General features: G+C 46.8%; 2 protein-coding genes across 3 annotated transcripts in view; one reads left to right on the top strand and one right to left on the bottom strand.

Annotated features, from left to right (window-relative positions):
* EIF4E1B (eukaryotic translation initiation factor 4E family member 1B) lies at window positions 1–13,407 on the bottom strand. 2 transcript variants are annotated; one of them, XM_063123344.1, is made up of 7 exons: window positions 13,343–13,407; window positions 4,006–4,089; window positions 3,291–3,386; window positions 1,935–1,998; window positions 1,547–1,660; window positions 974–1,113; window positions 1–120 (listed from the first exon to the last, which is right to left on the bottom strand). In XM_063123344.1, exons 1-7 carry the CDS (start codon window positions 13,384–13,386, stop codon window positions 6–8), a joined length of 657 nt encoding a protein of 218 aa, XP_062979414.1. In that variant the 5' UTR covers window positions 13,387–13,407; the 3' UTR covers window positions 1–5. The 2 variants fall into 2 exon arrangements, with proteins under 2 accessions (XP_062979414.1, XP_062979415.1); XM_063123345.1 differs by lacking the exon at window positions 13,343–13,407 and adding an exon at window positions 5,480–5,497 and having other exon boundaries at window positions 4,006–4,094.
* The window catches only part of SNCB (synuclein beta), a 27,828-nt gene continuing 12,589 nt past the window's right edge, over window positions 12,129–27,367 (top strand). Inside the window, exons 1-2 of the mRNA XM_063123347.1 lie at window positions 12,129–12,302; window positions 13,416–13,550. Of these exons, the coding sequence (XP_062979417.1) occupies window positions 13,430–13,550 (121 nt within the window). The 5' untranslated portion in view covers window positions 12,129–12,302; window positions 13,416–13,429. The remainder of the gene's footprint in view (window positions 12,303–13,415; window positions 13,551–27,367) is intronic.

Here is a 27,367-nt window from a genome sequence, read left to right as displayed (position 1 = left end):
CAGCTTCACACCACAAATTTGTTCTTCATGAGGGAGCCACTCTTGGTGGCAGTGTCTGCATGAGCCTGATAACCAATCACCACTTTTGAAGATAGACCCAGGTGCTCCTTGTATATACGCCTGAGAGAGAGAGAGAGAGAAGACCCACATCATTTTGTGACCAGACGGCCTACCTTAGCTTGTCTGTCTTCTGTAGCTATCACCAGTATGTCCATCATCTCCTCCCACTGAAGAGCTCTACGCCTAGGCTACCAGAGACTTCCACAAACCCATTCCACGTCTCCGTTCACATACAGCTTCAGACACTTTTAAAAACATACCTTAAGAATCCCAATTGTGTTTAGTTACAAAGGCATCTTCCTCACTCACACAACACAACAGCATGATCATGCAATACGAGTGCTTTGTCAGCAGCACTGGCTTCCAGTCCATTGGTGTGGAACATTTAAGCCCTAAACAGCATGAGAATGCAGTATTTAAAGCAGCCTTTCCCAACCTGGTGTCTTCCAGATGTTTTGGAGTACATCCCCCAGAAATCCTGACCATTAGCCATGATGGCTGAAGCTGATGTGAGTCAAAGTCCAAAACATATGGAGACTACCAGGTTGGAGAAGGCTGATCTAAAGGAATGTCTCTTTCCAGATGTACCTGCTCGGACCCTTAGGTAATCTCTGGAGGCCCTCTTCCAGGTGCCTTGCTGAAGGAACTTCGGCATATGGCTTCAAGAGAAAGGGTCATCTTAGTTGTGGCACCCCATTTGGGGGACCTCCACACCCCCAGGGTGCCTACACTTTTATGTTATCAGTGCCAGATGAAGACCTTTCTTTTCTGCCAGGCATTTTGGAGTTTAGATTTTATGGCTGTTTTTAATATATCTTATGTTTATTTCTGTGCCATTTGTTGTTTTGCATTTTGCAATACCATTTGTTATTGGGAAGATTGAAAAGATATAACAAATGCAGCTGTCAGATACCCAATGTGGATGACCCCATCCCGGTTTTCTGCCTCCCGGGTCCAGATCGCAATCTTGTCCCCTTTGGCACGGATGTTGATCACAGCCCCACAGACATCATCACTGTAGTCATTGAACATCTCTCCAATCAGGCACAGAAGCTACGCAGAAACAGCAAGAAGGAAATACAAGAAATGCACAGGGAACCAGTTGCTAGCACATGCAGTACGGTCAAGTAAAAGCAGTTATCAAGGTTTTTAAGCAGCTTTCCTAATAAAAAATAAAAGTTTCATTGCATGGGAAGGACTGGAGTGGATAGCATAATGCAGAAACCCAGCAGACAACTGGGCAGATAAACACTATATAGCTTTTCCTCCCATACCATGTCATCATGTGGTACAAGTCATCTCGAACTCAATATGCCATAATGATTTTAGTTGGGGAAGGAATATAATGAAGGAAGACAACGTTGGGAGCATTCCTACCTGTCCAAGGGAATGGGAGACGCCTTGGGCCCAGCCCAGGAACATGGTCAGAAACCAGGGAAATAGCAAATTCAAGAAAGGAAAGAGGCACCCTGTTTGGCTTACTTACAGTCTCCAACCAGAAACGGTCAAGCTCTGTATGCCTCTGCTGCTTGGCCAATGTGATAAGCCAACGACCACCACGCTTGTTCCAGTTATCTTCCCACATGGGCTCAATGCCATCCTGCCAGGAAAATGCCAAGTGACCTCATTACACAGAAGTCAGGCACACACCCCATTACTAGATGAAGTTACAAGGCATTCTTATTTCATCCAGAACACACTACAGTCCCAGCAGCCCAAACATAGCTTGTGGCCAAACCCAAACCTAGATGAAAAGAGACCATATGACTGCAGGTTGAGTGCATCTTCCCTGGTCAAATTCCCACAGGAGATTCACATGGGGTGTAAATGAACAGGGAGAGATGTCAGAAGTTGCCAACTGGGAGAGGACTTACCTTGAAAAGGGAGTAGTCACAGCCAGATGTCAGCTTGCTAGCCAGTTGGATATGGCTGTACAGCCTATACTCTCAAGGAGAGGAGACAGATGTGTCAGAAACAGAGTGGGCATATTATTGGGCTTCTACACACAAACTTTTTGTTCTGCAATTTTTACCAGGGCTTCTGCTTCCAGATTCTTTGTGTGATTAAAAGCAGCCCTTTACATGGGCTTCCCCCTGTGTTTCCCCCACCCCCATTTATCTGCGAGTTCTATATATTCCATTATACAATCCCTAGATGGTGCTGTTGTCATATAGTGCCATCTCTTTTTATGAAAAATTCTGACTGATTGAAAGTAGTTGTTTTTGTTAGCTCATTATTTCTGTTTCAAATTAAGCCATGGAAATGCTCAGAAAACACAAGATCAACTGGAGGTTAACGATGTCATGGAAAGGACCTGCAAACTTCCAATCTCAATCGCAAAATAAAAGCCCCATGTGGAGAAGCCCGTAAGGTACTTTGCATAAACATCCCAAAATCAAAACCCAGGTACATGTCACAGGAAACCATGACACATTAGGCGCTTTCTTCAGCACATATCTGCATTTTAAGATGTGCTGCATGTAACATGCTTAGCGTGAAGATACAACTACATGCTAAACAAGGTGTGGGGCAGCAAAGAGGAAGCAGCTTTGTCCAATATTGATGCTCCTGTTTCTCACACAACTCTTAACAAGAATGTTAAACGCAACTCATTTCCCAAGCACAGACATCAACACTAGACCTTAGACTTAAGTTCTCTTACAGATTTATTGTAGGGTATAATTTTCAGGACTCTAGTTCACTTTGGTGCCATAGGGCTGTTTCTATTACAACAAGCCCCTCTGGAAAGCAGAGAGCCAGTCTGCATATCCAGTGCAAGTGCGCCCTCAAGAATTCTTTAAGAAGAAACCGACACTGAAAGGTTCTTTTTGGGATGCCGTGGAGGAAAGAAGCTTCTGAATTCTGTTATACAGCTGCTTTTGCTGGAGCAGTGAATAACAGAATGTGTATAATGCCATTGCTTGAAAATCTCTACGTATCCAAGTGTATCTTTTTTTAAAAACCGACCTTTTATTAATAGAATAGACTCATTTCACGCTGATCCACCAATGAAGAAAAGTTGGCAAAATAACTCTGATGGGGGCTTTATTTGAGTATATATTAGAGGCTCCTAGATCAGCACCCTCAGAGTCTCCTACCTTTCCTCTCAATATAGGAACATTGCTATTTTACTTATTAACTTAAAAAAGGAAAAGACTCAACCCTGTAATGATGTTCCTTTTTCAGGATCCAGGCACTAAGAGCAAGAGGAAGCACTGGAATGCACTCACGCCCAGAAGTCTTCCACCGTGTCAAATTTGGTCACAAGCCGTAAGTTGTCCTGCCAGGTCTTGCTCTTGTCATTCTTGAAGAACCACAGGGCCCATCTACAGAGGTGACCAGAAGGCATAATCAATGCAACACAAACTCCATGTAGGAGAGTGTCTATATGCTGGGTATGCTAGCACATCTTGCCACAAGTCTACACACTTGCTGTTCTAACTGGAAGGTGATTGCTCATCTTCGTCCAAATTTGATTAGACCTACTATAATGCTCATCTTCATCCAAATTTGATTAGACCCACTATAATGAGAGGCACTCAAGTGGGATGTGGATTGGTTAAATTATTTGTGGGGTTTGGTTTCCCCTTTCCCCCACAATGAGAAGAGAATAAGGAGAGTTAAGGGACATTCAAGGTGAGAGTATAGAGTTTTCATGTTTAACAGCAATGATATCTCCAGAAACACAGGAGGATCTGAAGGGTTTCTTGAAACCAAACAACAAAGATGTCTTGGCAGGAAATATCTGCTGTATCATGGCATGCTTCTCTTGGCCACATTTGGCACCTAATCAGGATTTTTCAGGGTAACAGGAGGAATGGCAGTTAAGGAACAAAAACTCACACCACAGGATTGCACTGGAAAGGTAATGAAATAGGGCAAGAGCCATAAAACTGGAGACAATGCAAATCAGTAGTACAATGCGTGTTGCTGCTCAGCTGATACCTGTTCTGCAAGGGGTGCTTGCTGAAGTGTTCCACCACCACCTCTCCTCTCCCGGCCTTGCGCTTCCGCTGCTCTTCCTGCAGGCTCACCTGAGCAAATGGACTGTGCATTAGGGCAACAGGCATTACAGGCCCCTTTTGCGGATTTGTCCCAAGCAAATGTTCCCTGAACAGGTCCTGATGAGCTAAGCAAAGAACAGAGGTGGGGACCAGGAAGGAGTCAAACAGAAGGGCTGCTTCTGAAACAGCAAGCCTTCGCGGAAGAAACAAGAGCCGCTTGACTCTTATGGAACTGGGAGCCCTACATGGTCTGAGCTCATGTTGTCTCTCAGGGACAAAAAAGAAGCTGGAAGGAGCTGCCATCCAAACCACACCCTTAAAAACACAAACCCCGTGTAGCAAGCCAATACATCCTTCCCCTGGAGTGGGAGAAGCAAGCGCTTTCTCACACTGCTGAGAGCAAAGTTTTGGAAGAATAAGAGGGATTTGCCCCAGTTTTATTCTGGGCCCAAAGAGGAGTGCCAGCTATTTGAAGCAGGCCCAATATGTAGTTGACAGAACTTGAGAAAAAGGAGTCCAACACCACATGGGGCAGGCCCAAGCCTCGAGCTCAAAATCTCAGGTCCGAAAGCCAAACCAGGCCTTCCAAAAGCCCCTGCCCCTGCCCCCCTCTTTCCCCCCAAATTTCCCTGCTTTTGTGCAGTTCCCCTCCCCCGTTCTAAAAAGTTGAAATGCCTCTCCTAAGGCTTAGTTACTGCATAAATAAGCAAGAGAATATTTTATTTTTAGGCCTGCTGCAGGTACTAGAGGTACCAGGATTTCAGACCTAGGATTAGCAGCTTTTTCTCTCTCCTGGCAAGGACTGCGCACCTTTAAGAGCTGCATGACCAGCAGAAATTCAGTAGGTGAAGATTATCCACCCCTCTTCCCCGTTCTCCCCATCCCCTGCCCCCAACATATGGTGGGAAGAGCTTCTCTCTCTGCTGATAAAGGTACAGGGACTAGAAGCAGGACTGGAAGCCAGAAGCAGGCCTCCTCCCTATTTATGCACAGAACAGTCTCATCATAGGATGAGAGAGAAATGGCAAGTCACCTGGGTACAGGTATTTGGGCAAACCAGGACCTCCACCTGGAAGGCTTGCCAATATGCAGCCCATATTTGTGCAGAAGTGAGTCCTCTGGATTCAACAGAACTTACCCACCCCCCAACCACAATTAAATGTGCCCAGAACTGCAGCTTTAACAGGGGAAATTGCTGGCTTTTCATCAGAGACAAAGCGTTCAGAATACTAAACAAAGCCACTGAATACCCAGCCTGGTTTTTCTTTTCCCTTGAAGTTAATAAGGCCTCTTCTAAAAGTTAAACCAAGAAGTTTTTGTGCTAAAATGGTGTTGCAGAGAAACACAACAACCCCAGAGTTTATCCCTGGGGCGAAAGAAGCTCAAGAACTCAGCAAAGGCTGAGTGCTACTTACCGTCATTGCTGCTGCCATCTTCCTAAACAAAAACAAGTCCTACCTCTTCAGATCTTCCTTTTATTTAGAAGGTACCTTTGAGTACCGCCTTTGACTTTGAAACCTGGCTTGTTAAAGAGCCAGGCCCTCCTTTCTTTCTTCCTTCTAAGACCAGGGGAGTGTGGAATTGACCACTCTTCTCTCTCTCTCCTCTCTCTCTGTTGGCTGGGACACAACATTTAGCCAAAATAAGGTCACTAAAAATAAATGGGTTTAAGTGGCAAATAGAGCAATTTTTTCCATGTCAAAATGAAGAAAAAAACAAAACAGGGACAGCAGAGAGATTCTCGCTACGGACCTGTTATGAAAAGTACAACAGGTCCTCAGCTGGAGAGGGAGCCTAGGGGAGCCAACCCCCATAATTTTTCGCTGCCTAACTTTTTTTTTTTTTTTGCAAACAAATAACTAAATAAGAACTGTTTATCTGGTTTGTAGACCAGATAAAGGTAGGGTGACCATATGGAAAAGAGGACAGGGCTCCTGTATCTTTTGCAGTTGTATTGAAAAGGGGATTTCAGCAGGTGCCATTTGAATGAATGCAGCACCTGGTGAAATTCCCTCATCACAACAGTTAAAGCTGCAGGAGCCCTGCCCCCTTTTGTACCTGGGCACTCTAGCAAAGAGGGCAGGGCTCCTGCAGCCTGGGAAAATTAAAAGGTCTTCACCATGCATTCAGAAAATCACAACGGAGGTGCTGGGCAAGTAGACACCCACTTTACCTCATTTGGTGTAACTCCACACCCAATCATAGCACACCATCACCAATATATAAATCTCACACAGGGAAATCATGCGTGTTTCTGATATGTTTGTCAGGTGCAGAGCATGTAACATGGGCCTCTGTCTGTCTGGTCCCATGTCACCCACAGACCCCCAAAGGGATAGTAGTAGGGGATAGTGGCAGCTGAACTGGTAGCAGGTAATACAGAAAAGGTGAGGTCAATGAAAAGTTTCTCAGGAGAAATATGACTCAAAGAGGTATTTGAAGGTGAAAAAGAAGGAGCTTGACATACAGAGGATGAAGTTATAGAACTGTATAGTAAAGCACAAAATTAAAGAAAAGAACAAGCAGATAAAGCATTCATAGAATGGAGATAGCGACAAGGGAAATAAGGCAGATAAGAAAGGTGATGTAATTAAGAGAAGAGAGATGGAGAGCAAGCCTTAAACTGTAAGGATTCAGAATCCAAATTTGATGTAGAAGCAAAAGGGAATCAGCCTGAAGATTTAAGGTTATAGGAATCATTAAGATAGTGATGGAAGATGGAGATTTTGCTGCTGCAACAGCAGCACTCTAAACTTGCTGAAGAGGAGAGAATGCAGGAGGATGAACTGACCAACTGGCAGCTTTCAAGCAGCAAATGCAGAGAAAAGGGGCAGACCTTGGAGATCTTGATGCAGAACAGGGGTGGGCAACTTGCAGCCCTCCAGGATTTTTGGCCTACCAGTTCCATCACTCCTCACCATCAACAGTGCTGGCGAGGGTCAATGGGAATTGTAGGTCAAAACACCTGGAGGTCCACAAGTTGATCATGTGTATTTTATACTGTATTTTGTAATTGTGCTAACCTGTTGGTTGTTTTATTGTGGTTTTAATTTTTGTGAACCGCCCAGAGAGCTTCAGCTATTGGGCAGTATAAAAATGTAATAAATAAATAAATAAATAAATAAATGTGGAAGAAGAAGTAAACAACCTGGATGTTAAGAGAAGGGACGAGCTGATGATGACCGCCAAGGCTGCATGCCTGAAAGACGGAGGAATTTGTGGTCCCTCTGATGATGACAAAAATACAAGAGAGGGAAGTTTGGATAGAAGGGTCAGGAGGCATTCTATTTCTAACATATTCTATATGAGTAAGCCAATTTAAATATAAAAATGCTGCTTAAGCACATCACAGGTCACACTATCCGTGTAAAGCAAGGGCATTCAATTCAGCAACTCAGATCCCTTGTCCAGTGGTGAGGACACAGCTGGGGAATAATTCTGTTGCACCAGTTTATTGTTTGTGGATGATGATTAGTGATTTTATTTTAAAATCTGTCCTTTGTCCACAGCCTGGCAATGAGGCTCTCCTTGTCTCATTGTCTCCATCTGTCCACAGCAGCAAAGCGCTCTCTCTTGATTCTTGTCCCAACAGGGGCCGTTTCTCCAAAGCATGGGCTTTGTGTCTGGTGTTTAGAAGTATCAAAGAGTGGCATCTGGGGGAACAAAGGGACACTGAAGATTTATTAGGGCTGTCACCTCATGCATTCAAGCAAGCAAGCAAGCTGAGAGGATGGGGTGCTTAGGGATGTTCCACAACAGGGACCAGACCTGTCCTGGCTTCAGCACTTTGGACTGGATGAGGGGCTAGAGTATGAATATACCAGATTTTCAGAGTGCTCAAAACATTTCACATTCCTTATTTAGCAATCCTTACAACAGTATAACGGTATTATTTATCCTCAATTAGGAAGTGGGGGAGGGGGAAGCTGAGAGACAGTGGCTTGCAAAACTCTTTCCATTGACTTCATGGTGGAATTGATATTTGAACCAGGGACTTCCAGATCGCTGCTCATGTTGCTTTGAGCCTGTGATGAGGTGTATGGTGGCAGAGGCTGTCTGTGACATCAGGTGCTGAGAATCAATCTGGATGGATGCTTTAAGGAGCAAGCCGAGGACCATTTCGCCAGGCAGCTTAGGTGATGTACATTGTACTTGTCAAGGGCCAATGGTCCCTGGCAAGCACACCGTACAATGTGTGAGGTCTTTATGAACCTTCAGTTCTTCCATAGATTGTAGATTGCTCCTGTTTTACAGAATCCCCATCTGCAGTCCAAAGCTCCCATCACAGGCTTACAACCCCAGTATAAAAGCAGCTTCAGGGTTGGGGGTGATTTAGATCAGGAAAGTGGCATGGAAAGGGGGAGGGGAAGTGTTAAAGATTTGCTACTTTTCAATAAAAACTGGAGCCTCCTGTTTAAAATAGGGGGGGAAAATCAAGAGATCCAATTATGAATCTGCCACATCACATTCAGGTGTTAAAGTTCAAGGGTTGGGATGAGAGGTTTGTATACATGGTGCAAGTGTTTCTGTGGTAGGTCTGGGGCCAAAGTTTGATCCATATCTGTCCTGGCTCATTAGATAGGTTAGAAGTGGGCCAAGGAACTATGTTGAGGTGGTGGTAATTGCCTCCTTGAGGAAGTGGATGGACCACAGTTCCAAATGAGGCCATCTTGATGGTAATGTGCTACCTCCAGTATCCAAGACAGTAAGCCTGTATACACAAGTTGCTGGGGAAGATGGTTGGGAGAGTGCTGTTGCACCGTGTCCTGCTTGTGGTACCCTGGTCAACAGCTGGTTGGCCACTGTGTGAATAGAGTTCTGGATTGGATGAACCCTTGCTCTGTTCTTATGCACAGTGAGGGAACTCCCAAAGAAACCCTCACTTTCCCACCCAAGCAATTTGTATAACTTTTGTCTAGCCCCTAGTCTTCAAGCAAAGTATTACAGCATGCTGTGGCAACTCATCTCCAAAGATTCTTGGATACAATCAGGCTTTTCAACCAGGTTTGGGGGCAGAAACTGCTTTGATCATCCCAGTGGACAACCTGTAGCAGGAGATGGCCAGGAGGAGTAAGTTTCTGTTCGTTCTTCTCAATGGTTTTTTTGATACTATTGACCATGGCATTTATCCCAATCACCTTGCTGGAAGCATACTGTTTTGTGATGGTTCTTCCTGAAGGGACAAAGGTGATGCTGGCTTGGGGATATTGTAAGGATCTATCTCATCTTTTTACACTTACAGATCTACATGAGACCACTGGTTAAGGCTGCCCAGAGATTTGGGATATGGTGCCATCAGTAAGCTGATGACACCTCTCTTCCTCTCTCTCTCTTCTTTCCATCAAATCCTTGGGAGGAATCAAAACTCTAAACAGGTGTCTGAGATCAGTGGTGAACTGGATGAGGGTGAACAAATCAAAACTTCATCCAGAAAAGACTGCCTTCTTCCATATGAACCTACCTGTATCTATACATGAAGAGATTTCCTTGAAGGCCCCGAGTGTCTGTCCCAAGCATGCCCCACATACTCAGGACAGGGTGTTCTCTGCAGTGGTACTTAAACTAGGGGACTCCCTTCTTAGGGAAGGTTCATCTTGCTCCATCCCTGCTGGCTTTCAAGCACCAGGTGAAGGTGATTGTTTCTCAGAGGGCTTTGGGGGACTCTATTAATTATATTTTATTATTATTATTATTTCTATAAATACAGAACAAAACAAATCATATTTATATGAAATGCAAATATTAAAAAACGTACAAATTACATAATGTTAATTACAAAATATATTCCCACTAACACTTTAAGATTGACCTCTCCCATTTTAAATCTTATAATTTCATATCATGTATATCTAAGTCTTTTCTAATATATTGAATCACATCATTCTACTTATCCATCATCAGTGTGTGTGTGTGTGTGTGTGTGTACGTACATACTTTGAAAGACTGTAAACTTAACCAATTCAAATTAATCCTAAATTTTCTTAATGTTCTACTTGGGGTTTTGATTCCTCTTCCATAATTTAGCAATCGAAATTCTGGCATTTCTAAGTATACATAAAATTGGCTCATGTTTGCCTAATGGAAGAATAATTTTCACGTAATTCAGTAAACCTAAAAAGAGTTAAGGCTCTAATTTAATTGGAAAATCTCATTAATCTTCTTTATCATTATTTCCCACTAGTTTTTGTTTTGCTTTGCTATGTCCTCGGCACATGTTGGAAGCAGGATTTTGTGATTATGTGCATTCCTGGGTTAGATCTGCTATTGATGCCATTTTTCCTTTTTCGTACTGCTCAATTAAATATTATATTATATTTCCACTTAATTATTGCATTTTTATTGTTTTGTACAATGGATTTTAAATATTTGAATAGCCACCTTGTGGTTCTACAACATCAAAAATTAGGATATCAATGTTTTTAATAATGGAGATAAACAAACAAACAAACAAACAAACAAACAAACCTGTAAGTACTTATGAACAAGACTCAACATGTTTTAATTGAATACGTAAAATAATTATACAAAGAGTGCATTCCAGGCATCATATTTATTTGCTTTAAAACAGCTTGGCACCACACATTAACCCTTAACTAGTTTTGAAATCTAGGGTTTTTTTGTTTTTGTTCTCATTCTTAATCTAGATGTTCTTCTTCTTCTTGAGACTGTGGTGGCTTCCAGGTGGATGACTCCTACCACTGGCAATCAAAAGGCACAGAGCAGCTATTCCATCTTTCTCTCTTTAAGTGCTTCCACATGGAGGGCCCTTAGTACTACCAAAAGGGAAAACATTGTGTAGCAATCCCTCCCCCCTTTCCCCTCCCCACTTAATAGATTTTCTGTGGTAAGGAAAACGATGGAAGAAGCAGTGGGGAAACACCAGATGGTCACAAGTGGATGGCGTCGTTTGGAACACTGTATAATTCTGTGACTGAGGCAGTGAGATTTTACAATAAAAGCCTCCTCAGGAAGCATCCTAAGCAAGATGGGTCTTACTAGTCTGCAATCACACTTACCTGCTGGGCCAGGAGTAAGCCCCGTGGAATTCAGTGGGACTTACTTCTGAGTAGACATGTGTAGGATTGTGCTGTAAAGAGCCATGCTGGATCAGGCCAAAGCTCCATCTAGTCGCACATCCTGCTTATTGCAGTGGCCAACCAGATGCCCAGGAAGCCCAGAAGCAGCGCGTGAAGGGAATAGCTACCCCCGCCCCCAGCAAATGGCACTTATTCCGGGGTGCACTGAATCGGGAGGATCCATGGGAGCATCCTGACGAAGGGCTGTCAAGAGATAACTCTCCGTCTCCCTGGGAGCACAAACCTATGGATGTTTAGACAGAAAAAAAGTCCTATCACTCCCAGCTGTCTGGGAGTGCTGGGAGTTGTAGTCAATGGAGGCTGGTGGCTCCGATTTCGGTGGGGTTGTAAATCCATTCTGGGTTTTAGTCAGAACCAGCCAGACCTCTAAAGGAGCTATCCCAGGGGCTGAACCCTATGCCCCAAACGGCCTTTTATCTGACTAAACAGGCACAGGACGGCGCCTCCCGTGTACCCGTTCCCCTCTTCGAGCCACCAAAGCGAGAGGGCGCCACCTCTTGCTGGGCGACCAGGCCATGTAGGTAGCCACAGGATCCGCGGGCAAAGCCTGTGCGTCTACCTGCCGCCTTCTCAACTCTCAGAGGCCCTAGCCGTGTCCCCCTCGGTATCCGTGCAAAGCAAGCTCCGCTCGGCGCGCCTCCGCCCCGACAGCCATCACAAGAGGCGCGGCCAGCAGGCCCTTCCCGGGCTCTGGGGCAGGCGGGCAGGTTGATCTTGCGCTCTCCTTTCGGATGCCCCGCCCCAGGTCAGCGTCCTGGCGGCGGCAGCAGCGGCAGCGGCAACAACGACCACCGGGGCTCCCGCTGCCGCATCCGGGCTGGCCGAGGGGCGGGGAGCGCGGCTTGCGCGCGATGATGAAATCCCCGCGCCGGGCGGGTCTAGGGCACGCGGCGGCGGCGGCGGCTCATTGCAATATTCAGCAGCGGCAGCCGCGGCAGGGCGAAGGCGCCGGCGTCTCGTCTGCTCTCTCCTCCTCCTCCTCCTCCTCCGCCTCCCCCCACCCAAGCCGCTCCATGGCAGAGCGGCTGCCCTGACTCCGCCGTCGCACCGCGCCCCGACCCCACCCCGCGCGCCCGGCCCGGCATGATCTGAACTCCCCCGGCGGAGACGCACCCGAGTCCAGTGCTATCGCCGATCGCAGGTGAGCGACGCCTTGGCGCGCTTTCCGCCCTCCACCCCCCCCCACCCCCCTCCGCCACCTTCTCCGACGAGGCTGAGAGCACGAGACAGCCCCAATGGATGGATGGATGGCTAGGACGGGGGAGGGGAGGAGGCAGAACGGTGGCCTGAAGGTGAATCCTTCCCCCAGTGCGCAGAATTGCGGTCTCTCTCCTTTGGCGGGGGTGGGGTGGGGTGGATCGCTTTCCTCCCCCTCCGGCAAGCGTGGTCCTTCCTTCCCTTCCACTGGGAATCGATCTCCTGATAGAGAAAGGAGATGCTTCATATATTCTCGGATATTCTAACCTCCCCACCCCCCCATATAACTTACAGAGCCGCCTCTCCGGTCCTCACCCCGTGCCTTCCCTGCTCCGGTTTCAAGGACACGGGTGTCATTCCCGTTCTGACTGCTTTAATCCGGGTTAAATCCCAGCCTCCCTTCTCTCTTTCTCTCCCTCCCGCCCTCTTCTCGAGAGATAGAGAGATGCTGGGAGCGGATGCTTTTGAGGAACGGGGCTTGAAAGGGGGGGCATTTCCATCCCCGGGTAAAAATGAATAGAGCGGTAGCAGCTGCAGCCATTAAGGTAGGCCAGGGCGATGTTGAGGATGGTAGCTGAGAGGGGAGGGGGAGCAGTGGCAGGTGTGTGTGGGGGGGGGGGGAAGAGAAGAGCCTTTGCAGTGGAAACAGCTGTCACCAGACTTGTTGAATTGGGGGCAGGAGGTTGCCTTTCCAGTAGCACCAAGCTGGACTGGGGCATCTGCCCTATTAACGCTCCCCCCCCCCCCCGCCTTCCACCCATGGAGGATCCCCTTGGCAGTGACAGTCTCCTGCCTGTCTGTTCCGGCACTGTTGTGCAAGAGGGAGGCTGTGGCTGCAAGAAGGCACCGCCTGGGGACTATGGATGGTGTGTTATTGTGGTTGCCACGATGGCTCCAGGCCTGGGGAAGTGCCACCAGAGCCGTTCCCAGGTCTTCCCACCCTTCCAAGGCTAGATTCACCCCCTCTGTCTCTCCCCCCACTGCATTCCCTGGATGGAAGCAGCGGCAGAGCCCTCTGCCGAAGCCATCTTGCACGATGTCTTGTCTCCCCGCGCAGAGCTCAGTGCCGGCATGGATGCGTTTATGAAGGGCTTGTCCAAGGCAAAGGAAGGGGTCGTTGCTGCAGCGGAGAAGACCAAGGAAGGGGTAGCGGTGGCAGCGGAGAAAACCAAGGAAGGCGTGCTTTATGTCGGTAAGGCTCTCCAGGTGCAGCTGCAGAGTTGACCCATGGGCTGTGCCCCCCTCCCCATCTTGCTGGAGGAACAAATCTGCCAGGCAGGAGGAGGAAAGAGTAGAGAGGGAGGAGGGAAGCCTCCGTTTCTATCCTTCTGGAACAGCCTTCCCCTGTTGTGGATTCTGGGAGTTGTAGTCCAACACATCTGGAGGGCACCAGGCTGGGGAAGGCTGATCTAGGCAGTGCTTCCAAACTGACAAGCTGGCATTCCTTCCCTGATTGAAATTTGTTTTTTCTTGTTTAGGGTGGCCTGGGGGAGTGAGAGGGCACAATTCACAGGGGGACAGCAGACCCCAAAACCCAGAGGACGATGCTCTGGAGCAATATCTGCAAAGCCATTTTCTGTAGTCCCCTACCCCCCCCCCCAATAGAGGCCAGGCTTCGTCCTGGTGTCAGATTGCTACCAACATGCAAAAGGTTTCCCCTGTTAGGCTTACCTGTGGGGCCCCTGTGCATCTTTTGTTTTTAAAATACTTTTATAGCCCTCTTCCCCCCACCGCCAAATCGCACAGTGGTTATTTTATTTAAATAGAAGCACTGCCGGCAGTTCTCGTTAGAGGAGCCCCTGAACCGAGCTCTTCCAACCAAGGTGCACAGAATGCATGTCATGCCCTTAGCAACACAGTCGGTTATGCATCCAGGATTCTTGAAACCTCAGACTGAAACCCAACCTCTGCAACGATATTCCTTCCTCTCTTCTATTTGCTTCTCATGTGATTGGTCCCACGAGGGGGGGGGGGGGAAGGATGCAAGATGGATGGCATATTTTTATTGGATGAAACAATCATTTATAAGTGCAAGCTTTAAGGGGCAAGCATGCAAGCTGTCAGTTTTTACAGAAGTCTTGGTCAAGCCAAACAAATATACCGAAAGGAATAGTATAATTTTGCATGATAAAGACTTCTATTAACTGTGAAGTCTTGCTTATTTTCTTTAAAGGATGGGTTTGTCCAATAAAAGATATCAGCATGTCTATGTTTGCTCCTATGTACACCATAATGCAGGCCATTGGCTCAACACCTTTCCAAAACAACTTCAACTCAAAGTTGCTGCCTATAGATGTAGGTCCTCTGATGCAGCAGTCCGTGTTCAGTTCGTGACTCGAATTGCAGAGGGGCAGAGGAGGTCTCGCCCTCTTAACTACTCCTTTTAGAAGGAAAAGTAAGGGAGGCCATGTTATCTGTAAGAAAAATGCCCAACTCCATATTAATGTCATACCTTTATTAGGCCAACCAAAAGATCACATTAAATGTGAAAGCTTTCTGGGGTTCTCAAAAGCTTGCATGTTTCTTATGATCTTTTGGTTGGCCTAATAAAGATATTACACTAATTTGGATTTGGGCGTTTTTCTTTAGAAGGTGATAGAAGAACCATGATTTGATTAAAATTGGGGTGGGGTATAAGGGGCCTGTCCTTGTGGAATTCACTAAGGGCTCCTCCTCACCCACCCCAATTTCAGAAAGGTTCAGTTCCTAGATGTGATGTGTGTGTCTAGTCTCTACACTGGTGTTTTGGTAGTCTTCTGCTAAGTCACAGGTAGAACATAAAGCTATAGTTCCTTGGGGAATGCTATTGGGAAAAGGCATGAGGGTGGTTGATTTTGTGTTTGACTCAGCATAAAAGATGGATAGATGAATATTCATATGTGACTGCTCTGTATTCAGGAGCTGCCTTGGTTCTTATAGCTTCGTCAGGAAAAACCTCCCCATCAGCATGGACTAGCCAAACCTTCTCCAAGTGTACCACTTCCCCTAATCAGGACAATGAGACACATGTCAAGGGAGCTTCTCCTTCCAGGACTTCCATCTTCTCACCAGGTTTCCAGTTTGTCATTCACTGTCCTGGTACCTTTCTTTGCAATCTTCCTGTACATACAAGGGCTTCTTCCTCCTCCTTGGATTTGTAGGTTCAATAAAACTGAAGAGAAAATCAACATGGAATGCATGCAATCGGAGCCACATACTAATAAATCTGATGCCATTTGTAAAAAAAAAAATTCTGACTAAGATCATAAGGTAGCCATGGTCAGGGAGTATGGACTGGAAGTAGTCATGTTCAGCATGGCCATTGGCCATGCTGGCTGGGAATCATGGGAGTCGCAGTCCAACACATCTGTAGGGCACCCGGTTGGGGAAGGTGGGTTTAGCAGCTTCTGCTAGAATAAGTTAGCAGAACAAAATTGACAAGGAATGTAGATGCATCGGTGCAATGGTTACTAGAAAGAAAAAAGAGCTCCTGATCCTGGAGTGGGAGCAGAGCAATAGTGCGATGAGGGTGAGACTCCCATCCATTTATAAGGTCCAAACTGTTTCCTGTAGAAAATCCAGATGTGGTATGGAATATGCACCAACTGTCAGTCTGGACACACCCTGAGAAGGCCTTCCCTGAAAGCTTGTCTTCCCAGCAGCCAGCTTAGGAATCTAGCCCTGCCTGGATCATCTTTCAACGCAAAGCCTTGGCCAGCCTTCCCCAGCCTTTTGTCCTCCAGGGGTGTTGGGCCACAACCCCCATCTCCCCCAGCCACATGATGGGAGTTGTGGTCCATCACATCTGGAGGCCACCAGTTTGGGGAAGGCTTTCATAGTGAATAAGGTTGGTTTAAGCCCTTTATAGATCCAGTTCTTTCTTTTTTTATCCAAATCTCTGCATTCTCCCAATCCAAATCATTACAGACTTTCCCAGACTGTGATCAATGTCTCATTGGGGAGCATCAGGCACAAACTAGGAGAAATGCTAGGTTGGAGTCACAGATGTACAAGCAGCTAGAGTTAGGTGCTTCTGTAGGGGGTTATTCTTGAGGAAATGTGCTAATAACCCGTGTACTTGTTCACACATGTATTAAGATTGGGGATACATACTGCTGATGGTCTGTGATGTGGAGGATTATGCACAGTGGAGGTGTGGTGGTGAGATATTCCAGAGTTCTTCTTGGTTCTTTTTCCTGTGCCAAAAGCAACCATGCCGTGTGATGGAGAGCAGTGCCCACCTGAGAATGAGATGAGCAGGTCCTTCTCCTGTGATGATCACATGAACGAACAGTTGAAGAACAGCCATGCAATCCTATACATGTCTGCTCAGGAGTGAATCCCACTGAGGGCAAGGGGACTTAGCCCTAAATAGGAGTGCAGAGGATGGTGGCCTGAGGTTTAAAGAGGAGCCCCTACTCCTGTTCCATCTTCACTTTACTTTTTCTCTCAGTGGCCCTGTTCAGAAGACACCTTAAACCACAGGTTTAACTATGGTGGTTAAGCTAGGATGCCAGGCCGTGTTCAGAAGACACCTTAAACCATGGCTTAAAAGACTTATTCACCATGGTTAAAACCATGGCTTAAGGTGTCTTCTGAACACGGCCTGGCATTCTAGCTTAACCTCCATGGTTAAATCCATGATTTAAGGTGCCTTCTGAATGGGGCCAGTGTGAATGCTACAAGACTTAAAGAGTGGAAAGAGTTTAAGTGTATTCATTAAACTGAAGTAACCCTGTGGATGCTACTTGAGCCTAGTTTCTCCGGTCTCTAGAGGCCATTTTTCACTTTTACCTGCTGTTTATCTTGACCATCTTTCTCTTCCTCACATCTTATCTTTCTATACCTTTCCCCCTCCATTTCACAAAGTATAGGGTTTTTCTGTTCTTGGTTGCTTTACTACAGAAAAGGCACCATTATTTGCATCTTATGCTTCTAGGACGACTTACCAATGAAATTAGAAACCTGCTAATTGGCGTGGCATATAGCAGCACATCTTGTTGGAAGCAGTGGAGTTAAGATACCTCTCGCTCATAGTAACTGGAGTAAGGAAATTTCCACCAGTCGATAAGTTCTGCCTTTTTGCTCTACGGTGCCCCCTTTTGGAAGCACCTGTGCACAATTACTTCCTCATCTTTTATATCCCTGTCTTTCCTGGCAGAAGCTGGGACTGCAGTAGCTGCCATGTTTTCCCACTTTATTCCTTGCTGCCTGTATTTCTCCAGGCTTTCTGAAAACTCTTTGTCTAGTTCTCTGCAGTGTTTCTGCACAGATGCCATTAAAAAAAGGATATCAGGAGCCCTGGAATTATATGCTTTTAAAAAATCTCAGTTTTGCAGCAAAAAAGTTGAGATTCTGCAACTGGAATACATTATGCCAATTTAGAAATAAATGCTTAATTTCATAGCTTTACACACCTAACATAGTTGCATGACTTTTAAATTGCATTTTAGGGATTTGTATTCTTTGCAAAATTGCTATTACGTATTTAAGGTCCTGATTCAACTATAAAAGTAGGGTTGAGACATAAGGGAAAGAGAAAGGACTTGTAAGGTTAGGGTGAAGTTGATTGGAGGTTACAAGGTGTGACTGATGGTGGTGCTCACTAAAGAAGTCCTACCATGTGAGCATTGGATGTCCACCTGAGCCTGATCATGTCTGACTTTAGGTTTACATTTTCAGGTTGGCCTCCGCAGCTATGAAATACCACTAACCCATTCCTTTAAAAAAATAAAGGAAGCTGAGATTCCCAGGACTGTTTCAAATTTTGGTTCTTTCAGAATTCTAGAACCCCAGAATATATTTTTCTTGTTGTTTATATGTACAGATTGAGAAGTCCCAACCTTTCCTAGCAGAGTGGGTGTTAGCAATCAGGGCAGAAGAAATTACTACAGGGAGAGAGTACCTATACCAGCCTTCCCCAACCTGGTTTCCTCTAGCTGTTTGGGGCTACAACTCCCACCATCACTGACTGTTGGCCCTGGTGACCTGGACAGATGGGAGTTGTAGTCCAATACATTTTTAAAGTGCCACATTGGACAAGGCTGACCTAGAGAGTCTCTGCACCTGCCATTAGAAACTTCTGGATCTTGGATTCACAGAAGACAGTGATGCTATGGTTCTGTGTTCACTTGGGACTAAGCTCCATATAACACACCAGTGCTTACTTCCAAGAAGACTTGCATAACATTGGTCTATGCAAGTCCTTCTGTTATTATGGCCTCAGATGCCCTGAATTCTAGAGACCTGTGCAGGCGGTCTTCTCCTCACATGCTTAGAATCACAAGAGGGGTGGGACGTGCTAGCTAGCTCCACCCCCTCCATTGCATTCTCGAGCCTGGCCTTGCTGTCCTCTGCACATTGGAGTAAATATCTGCAGCAGGAAGCCTTCTGTACTTGCAATTTAAGAACCCTGGTCATGGAGGTTGCTGTATCGTGCACAGAACCTCCATGTATTGGAGGCCCTTCAACATGACACCTTCAGCGGGTCCCCTCCTTCACCGAGTCTATCTTCTTACCTCCATTGTCACTAGCTGCTGTGGCTCCTCATCTTTCTCATCATGGCCGCCCCTTACTTGCCTGAGAGGCAGAGAGCAAGGAGGCAGGAGCATTTGCTCCTCCTCACCACCACTGCTGTCAACTGGGCCGGAGCAAAAGCAAATCACAATGATGGAGAGGAGGAGCAATGTCAAGGGGGCTCTTGTCCGTGTGGGCCCTCAGCAAGTGCCCGACCAAGCCTACCTTTGATGCCAGCCCTGAGTGCCTACATGCATAGAGCAGGCTTCTCCACTGCCAATGTTTGCCCTCCAATGCATGGAGGGTGGCTGGACCAGGCATGGGAATGTGGCAGAGGCAGGTAGCGTGAGAACTCCTGAAAAGGGCTGATTTGTTTATGGACTCCAGTTGTCAGGAGAGTCTAGCCTTGGCCTATAGTAGAGAATTCACCCCGCCCACAAGCCAATGGTTAATTATTGTAATTACTTCTGCATGCAACCAGTGTAACAGCAGAGAGAGAAAACACCATTTTGCATCTCATTAATTTTGCTGATTGTGCAAAGGAAAGGTTGGTGAGCGGATGTAAGGCGTAACAAATCCATGTAGGGTGTTGGGCTGGCGATTCCGAAATGTAGCGAGTGAGAAAATGCAACGAGGGCTGGTTTTCGTGCACTATGAAGGATGTGGTAGAGAATCTGGGCCCATGTTCTTCTGCACAACTCCAGGGCTGCTGCTTTCCAGGACAGAGTCTCCCATTCCCTAGGTATGCCCTACATTCTTCGTTGTTCCTTTCCTAGATGGATGACCTTGCTTTTGGCCGCATCAACATGTTTCTTTGGAACAGGCCCAGCTCAGCAAGCAGTCCAGATTGCTGGAAGTGCCCCGTCCTTCTCATTAATTACCACTAGAGCCATTTTGTATCTTGGGCATGTTTTATTGGCAGGGATTTTAATACCTTTCTCCAGATTGCTGATTAAAGGGAAATATTGAAGACCGCTGGGCCTGCAACGGATCCCTCTGGGATCCTAATACAGGCACTTCTGGTTTCTGCGTACTTAATAACAGGATTGTGCACTTTATTGATGCCGTATAATAAAGCTGCTTTCTTAATTGGAATGTCCCAAGGAAGCAAGTCATGTCCCTTAGAGCAATCTGATCTAATGCCTCCGTTACCCTTATGAACTAATGCTTGTAAATGATAAAAGAGAGACCCCAAGAGACGTTGAACAAGAGGTCAGGGAGGTGAAGGAAAGTAGGAGGGAAGGAGTGTTTGTAGGCTAGATAGACTAATACCTTCTCCATTTGCAGTGGGAGAGCACAGTAGAAGGAGACAGAGGTGGTCTCTGTGTTGAGAAGTCTCAAGGAACTCCTTTTCCACCCCACAGCTCAATCCACTACAGAGAACATGGCAGAAGCACCAAGGAGAGGTAGCTAGTTCCTTGCTTCAGTCCCAAACCTAAATGTAGAGGAATGGATTTCTGTTATGTCAGTCTGCAAAATGCTTTGTCATCTTTGCCTGTACAGCCTTTGGGCTTTAGCCTAAAAACAACCAGAAAAGTTCTCCTCCAGCCTAACTGGAAAACCATATTCCAAGATGAAGGCTGCATCATCAGGTCTTACCTGCATGCCTCATGGGACTTCCTCCTAGTGGTCCCATCCCCAGGGTCCAGTGCAGGGGCTGTCGAACCTCTTTCAGCCCAAAGGACCGAATTCAATTTTGAAGAAGTTCTTGGGGACCACATTCTAGTGATGGGTGGGGCTGAAGGCAAAAGAGGGTGGGGCCAAAGGGGTGAGGCCCCAAGTAGCACAAATATCACCATGTATTCAATGAAAGCTCTTAGTACCTGTAACTAAGCCTTAAGAGATGCATTCTAGCTTTTTAGAATGGAGGAAAATGGCACAAAAGCTGGGAAACCACTGACTGGCAGTTAGGGGAAAGGGGCGGGGTCATCGGGGGGAATCCTGGAAGGATGCATTTGGCCCATGGGCCTGAGATTCAACGCCCTTGCTGCAGTGGATCTACGAGAGGAGATAGGCAAAGGAGCTCGTAGTGGTGGTCATGTTTTGCATGCACAACGTCTGTGGTCCAAGCTCCCTGTTAAAGGATGAGTGGGGAACCTGCGTCCCTCCAAATATTGTTGGACTACAACTCACATCATCCCTGACCATTGGCCATGCTGGCCGGGGATAATGAGAGCTGGAGTCCAATGACATCTGGAAGGCTGCAGATTCCCCACCCCTGGGTTAAAGGATCTCAGGTAGTGAAAACTGGGGGAAGATCTCTGTCTGAAAATGGAGGTCTGTTGTCAGTCAGCCCAAGCATTACAGAGCTAGAAGACCAGTGGTTTGCATCAAGTTGGGCAGGTTTATACGTTCATAAACCTCCAGCCTGCCCCTTCTTCAAGGGGGTTCCACAGCCTCAAGTGTTCCATGAAGCACTACTGTTCCTCACTCCTCTTGAGTCTCTCTGGTCTCATTATTCTTGTGGTGAGGTAGTTCATCGTCATTCCCAGAGGGGGATTTGCACCCAAGGCTAGGTGTGCTTTGGGGTGGTTGGAATCACAGTCATGAATCAAGGTAACCCAAATTTGGCAGTGAGAAAAGTCAAATTCTGAAAACTTTGCATAAATCAGGGAAAGGGCCATGGCTCAGTGGGAAAGCTGTGTTTTGCATGCAGAAGCTCACAGGTTCAATCACTGGCATCTCCAGGTACAGCTGGAAAAAATCCTACCTCAAAAACCCAGAGAGCCATTGCCAGTCATTGACAACAATTCTTAGCTAGACGGACCAATGAACTGCTTCAGTATAAGATAGCCTCCTATGTTTCTATGTAATCATGGAAATTAGCAAGGTGTTGTATTTTTCTTACTTGTGAATAATTTTTTCTGCTACTCTGAAAGCCATGAGGACAAGCAAGGAACAATACAGGACACTGAACTCCCATTTTACACAGTAACTGTAGTGACTTCTGAGATTTCATCGTAACCCATTCATTTACATTTGTAAACTGCCCAGAGAGCTTCGGCTATGGGGCGGTATATAAATGCAATAAATAAATATTTACAAGCCTATCTTCATAACCATAAGGGCTGGAAAGTTGGCTTTTAAAAAAAGAAATCAACAACCTGAAATATTTAGGAAGCTGAATTCTGCAGTCAGTTACCTAGTTTGCGCGTAATGGCTAACCCATAGTTAGTTGTGGCTGCATGGCAGCGAGTGCACTGCCTCCTGCAAACTTGTTGCTTCTGCTTTCCTTGTTATCGTTACTTCTGAACCCAGAATTTCCACACATAATGAGTTGTTGACCCAGTTCACATGATCAAACAAACCATGGGTTCTCTGTGAGGACTGGAAGCTAGTGAGCCTGCTTGTTCCGGCGTGCTCACCCACTTCTGCTTTCCTAAACAAGCCAGGAATGCCTCATTTCTCGATTACCATTATGTCTGGACCCGGAAAGTCTGGGTTTTTTAGGGGTTAAATAACTCAGAGTAAAACCATGATTTTTTTGTTGGGTTAACTCTGGCTTGTTTAATCCCCAAACAAACTGGACTTTCTGGGTTCAGACATAATGATAATCTAGAAATGGGGCATTCCTGGGTTGTTTAGGAAAGCAGAAGTGGGTGAACATGCCGGAACAAGCAGGCTCACTAGCTTCAAGTCCTCACAGACAACCCATGGTTTGTTAACCATGGGTTGTTTGATCATGTGAACTGGGTCAACAACTCATTCTGGGGGGAGGGATTACTCTCTCTCTCTCTCTCTCTCTCTCACACACACACACACACACACAGACACACACACACACACACACACACACACACAGAGAGAGAGAGAGAGAGAGAGTAAGTGCATGACTGACAAGGGTTTTGAATCCTTGTCACATAGTTCTGTGCCCAACCTAGTAACTAGGGCCTGCAGGATCTTTTAAGGCCCTATCTAAGGTCCAATCTATATTTGATATTAAATGGGTCTTTGCATCTAATGTATAGGTTCTTTTAAATTCCTACTCCCATCAACTTGTTTGGGCCCATGGGGGGCAGGAGGGACATGATAACGAATGGGATCAGAGCAGGCATGGACAGGGAATTTAATTCCTTCCTTCCTTGTTGCTGTCCTGAGGAAAATCCCCCTTCTTCTGAAGTTGGCATTTGCTTTGGGGGCGGGGAGATGGGCACCAACATGCATTTTTTAAAACCTGAATATTAGAGGTAAAGATGCATTTCCGATCATGTGTGTCAATCGCCCCCCTTCGCTTCTCCTGCGCCACACTTTCCAGGAGCAAGCAGAGCCTTGCAAGAAGGGAAAGACAGCTGTGCTGGGTTTGATGGCTAATCCCTACTATTCTGGGTTGTGCATCTCCCTGTGGGCAGATGTGCCATAGGAAACTCTGAAGTGCGGATTTGGCCGGAGGGACAGCTGCCCCAAGGTGTCCATTTTGGAATGGCGGTTGTTTACAACCTCTCAGGTCACCCCGGTCCAGCAGACTGAGAAGGGTGTGAAATCCTTGGCCGGCGCCTGGCCTCTGGGCAGTCAACACGCTAATGCTCTTTGCCAGGGAAGGATTTTCACTTCTCTGGGGCAGTGGCTGGCAAGCTTCCAAGGGAGTCAAACAGCCCTCCTGCCAATTGCATTGTCTGAAGGAGTAGCGGAGAGAGCCTTGGGTGGGCTGGAGCCCTCTTTTCCCAATTGTCCAGGTGGGTGATATTTCAGGTCCTGTGCACACGTACTCTGGCCTGTCCCCACGGGACCTGTTAAGGGAAATCAGATCATGGCAGATTACTCTGCCTAAGAGAGGACTTACTGCGATGGCTCTGACAGCGGCCCTCACCTACCACACTCTCTGAGGCTGTGAGCCTCTTTCCCATGGCTGATTATGGGATTCCCTGCTGGCAGGGCTGGAGTGTGTTGGCCTCAGCTGCATTCCCAGGGCTTGAAAGGCCCCAGTGAGGAGCAGGAAGGCTTGTCAAGGCGATGCAGGGGCCCTCTGCTGGGAGGCAAATGCACAGGCGTTGCTCGGACAGGCTGCTGGGACACACTGGGAACGTGGAGAGAAAAGCTGGGTGCAGCTGGCCGCAGTGGCTGGAAAGGCTCATTGGCTGGGCAGAGGTGGCCAATGAAAGTATTACAAAGGAAATGTCAATGCGCCATTGCCAGACATTTTGCTGCCTGGCACACAGCCTAAATGCTCCCTTGCCACTCATCAGGGCCGCCTAGTTTAAAGCAGGAGTGGGGAAGCCTGTGACCCTCCAGGTTTCACCACCCCTGTTCACGCTGGCTGGGGCTGATGGAAGTTGCACTTCAACAGTATCTGTCCCTCTCCCCTTTAAAAGCTATTACTGCACCATTCAGATTAACATTTCTGCCTTCATCTATGTCCCACCCCCACCCCATCACTCCCTTATGACACCACCTGAAGCGGATTGCTTCACCCTGCTGCATGGGGAGGCTGCCCCTGGGGGAGCAGATTGGAATTGCTGGCAAGGGAAGTTGAGCACAGCAAGTGCTGTCTCAGAATTGCCCACCGGAGGCTGAGGTAACAAGCAGGGCTAAAAAGTTGGCTACAGGAGAGCTCGTGCATGCTTGCCCAAATATGTTGAGGCTGGGCCCATGGAAAGCAGTGGAATTAGAAGGGAGGGAGATATACGCTCTATGGAGAGGCAAATTAAATAATGCCAGGACTCAGTTAGCATAAGGGCTTAGCCTTGGTGTATGTGCACACTAGTACTTTATTGCTCAGTATCATACTTTTCTAGCTTTTCCACACGTGCCCAGAAAAGCCGGGTGCGAGGCCAACCGGGAGTCCGTTAGACTCTTCCCACTCCAAGGCACTCACCCCCGCTCCCTCCCAGCTGCTCACCACTCCCTGCTCGGCTGCCCGCTGACCCATGGAACTTATCTGAGGCGTCCATGTGTGCTGGCAAGCTGCCCAGCGTCCTCTCTGGGCTCCCCCCTCCCAGACGCTCCCCCATTCAATCGCATCCGCTGTCCCCTCTCCCACTTACTTGAGGCCTCTGTGCAAACCGCTTCAGCAAAGATACGTTTCTATGCTGACGCTCCCTCTGCTCCCTCCCAGCCGCTCCTCCTATTCCCAGCTGTGTTTATATATCCTGGTGTTTAGCAACACAAAGTTCTTCTTACAGGTTGGAACCTCCAGCATACAAAGTTGTTCTCATAGCTATGCATCACCTTATGGTTCTTTATAGAGAGATAGGAGTGCCTCCAGTAGTGCAGTGGTAAATGTTGAAGTGCAGGCGCTCTTCATGACAGTCCCCATAGCCACCCCCATCCCAAGGAGATTCCAAAAATACAGGCAGCTGTGTGGATCTATATCAACAAACCAATTCTAGCAGTTTTCATCACCCGGAACAGGTAACTTTTGTAAAGTTATTTGGTCTTGATTGTTCATTCAAGACCAAGCCACCCCCCAATACTTTGTGTTACAACCAGGATAGCGTAAAACATTGTATTGTTGCGGGGGGGGGGGGGGATTTCCCAGCCCTACCCCCTGTGAGAATTGCAGCTCAGCTCAGCTGAGAACAGGGAATTCTGAGCGGGGGGTCGGGGGTAGCAGCAAATGACATCAGCGTCCCTGCTGATCAAAAACTCCTGGCGTTTTGACCATGTGGGTCCTTGCTCCACTACATCACTGAGTGCCCCTGAACATAGACGGAGCACTATTTCACTGCTGAGTAACAATGGGGCACTGTCACACATCTAGATCTGAGGGTAGAGCTTTCCTGGTGCGGTTCCTGTGATGCTACTCTAAATGATTGTCTCATGCTCTTTGCACACTCAGACGAGTGTTGAACGTTGTAGTTACAAATGGCCTCCTGCATGAGTCACAGCAGATTCAGGTAGATGTCGAAACGCCCGCTGTTTCCAGAGAACATCTACCCTCTTTGCAAAGGAAGGCTCCTACACATACCGTTGCTCCTTGAGTCACGAGGTCCATCCACACTGTTGCCTTAGGGTGTCTCACACAGCAGCTGAGGGTGAAACCAGCCCTCATGGAACCAAAAATCACATTGTCTTAAATGGAAGCATCGTTGCAGAGGTTCACCCACACCGCTACACTGCTGTGTATACTAACCAGCTGGGTGGATACATAGCCTTTAGGAGAGGATGGGCAACATCAGGGGTCGAGGAGCTTAATTTCCCTGCCCCTGGAACCCACTGGGGCCCAAACCACCACCAATTCAGCAAAACTGTTGCTGATGAAATTGCCACCGAATTTGCTGTTGTGGCAGCAGCGGCAGCAGAGAAAGCAGCAATTTTGCAAGAAAAGGTGCACGGGGAATGTGCACTTTGTTCGCAAGCAGAATCATGCTCCAATTTGGCTTCCAAACAAGGCAGGTGCTTCCTTTTCTTGCAAAATTGTCACTTTTCTTGCCATCGCCATGGTGACAAATTCAGTGGGGGCAAGGGCGGGGCGGGGGCAAACGTGGCTCCACTTTAGGATCTTGGCAGTCTCAGCAACTCACCTTGTGTGTAAATTAACATTTTGCAGCTTTTCTTCATGATCTGACAAGATGGAGGCTGATTTACAGAAGCTTTAATTTTGATAGAATGCTTTGACTGAAGAACTTGGCAGACCCCAGTTACACCTACACTTTTTACCTGGACCTTGTTAAGAGCTGAAAGTGAGGAACGCCCAGTTTTTCCCAGCATATGTGATATAAACCAGGCTCCATTTCACCCTTTTGGGTACCTGAAGAGTAGAGGTGTAGCTTATTTATGTATTTTTACATTTAAATCCCACATTTTTTTTCTCTTACAAGGAACCCAAGGTGGCTTTACATGGCCCCCCTCTCCATTTTTTCCTCACAACAACTCTTTGAGGTAGATTAAGCTGAGAGTCAGTGACTGGCCCAAAGTTATCTAATGAGCTTCATGGCTGTGTGGAGACTACAATCCAGGCCTCCTGGGTCCCAGTCCACTACACTATACTGCCTCCAATTGTTTTTATGCAACAAGTCTTTGGAATTCCAAGTACCATAAGAACTTGGTGGAAGATCTTTACACCTCACAAAAGATTGTCCATTAGCGAACGTAAGCATTAAATAGGGTACTTTTCCCTCTCTCCACCCCAAGCATCAATATGCAATTTACAGCTAAAGGCTTCTCAAGGAAATAACAGAATCTGTGCTTTTCCTGTTAGTGCTGTGCTTAACGCTAGCATCGATCCTGTGCCAGTAGCTCAATATCCTTTCCTGATGGACTAGAAAGGGGAGAAAACTTGTTTCAAGGCAAAATAGCTGCACTTGTGTTCAACACTTTAAAATAATTAGAGAGGAAATGTGTGCCCCAGCATGGGAGAGGAGGAATGCACACTCTTTCAATACTATTTATTTATTGTTTTGTTTTATTTAAAATTCCCTTTAGAAAAGGCAGGGAAATGTTTTTGGTAGGTTTTTTTTTTTTTTTATGAGTACATGAGTGGGGGGGGGCATGTTTCAGTGGTGCCTCCAAGAAAGCAAATAATGTAAAAGATTTATTTATTTAGGACATTTATATCCTGCTTTTCTTCCATTGTGG

This window comes from Elgaria multicarinata, chromosome 3 (genome assembly GCF_023053635.1).
Source record: "Elgaria multicarinata webbii isolate HBS135686 ecotype San Diego chromosome 3, rElgMul1.1.pri, whole genome shotgun sequence".
Lineage (NCBI taxonomy): Eukaryota > Metazoa > Chordata > Lepidosauria > Squamata > Anguidae > Elgaria > Elgaria multicarinata.
The sequence above is the reverse complement of the archived record's forward strand: the minus strand, read 5'-3'. Positions and strand labels throughout refer to the sequence as shown.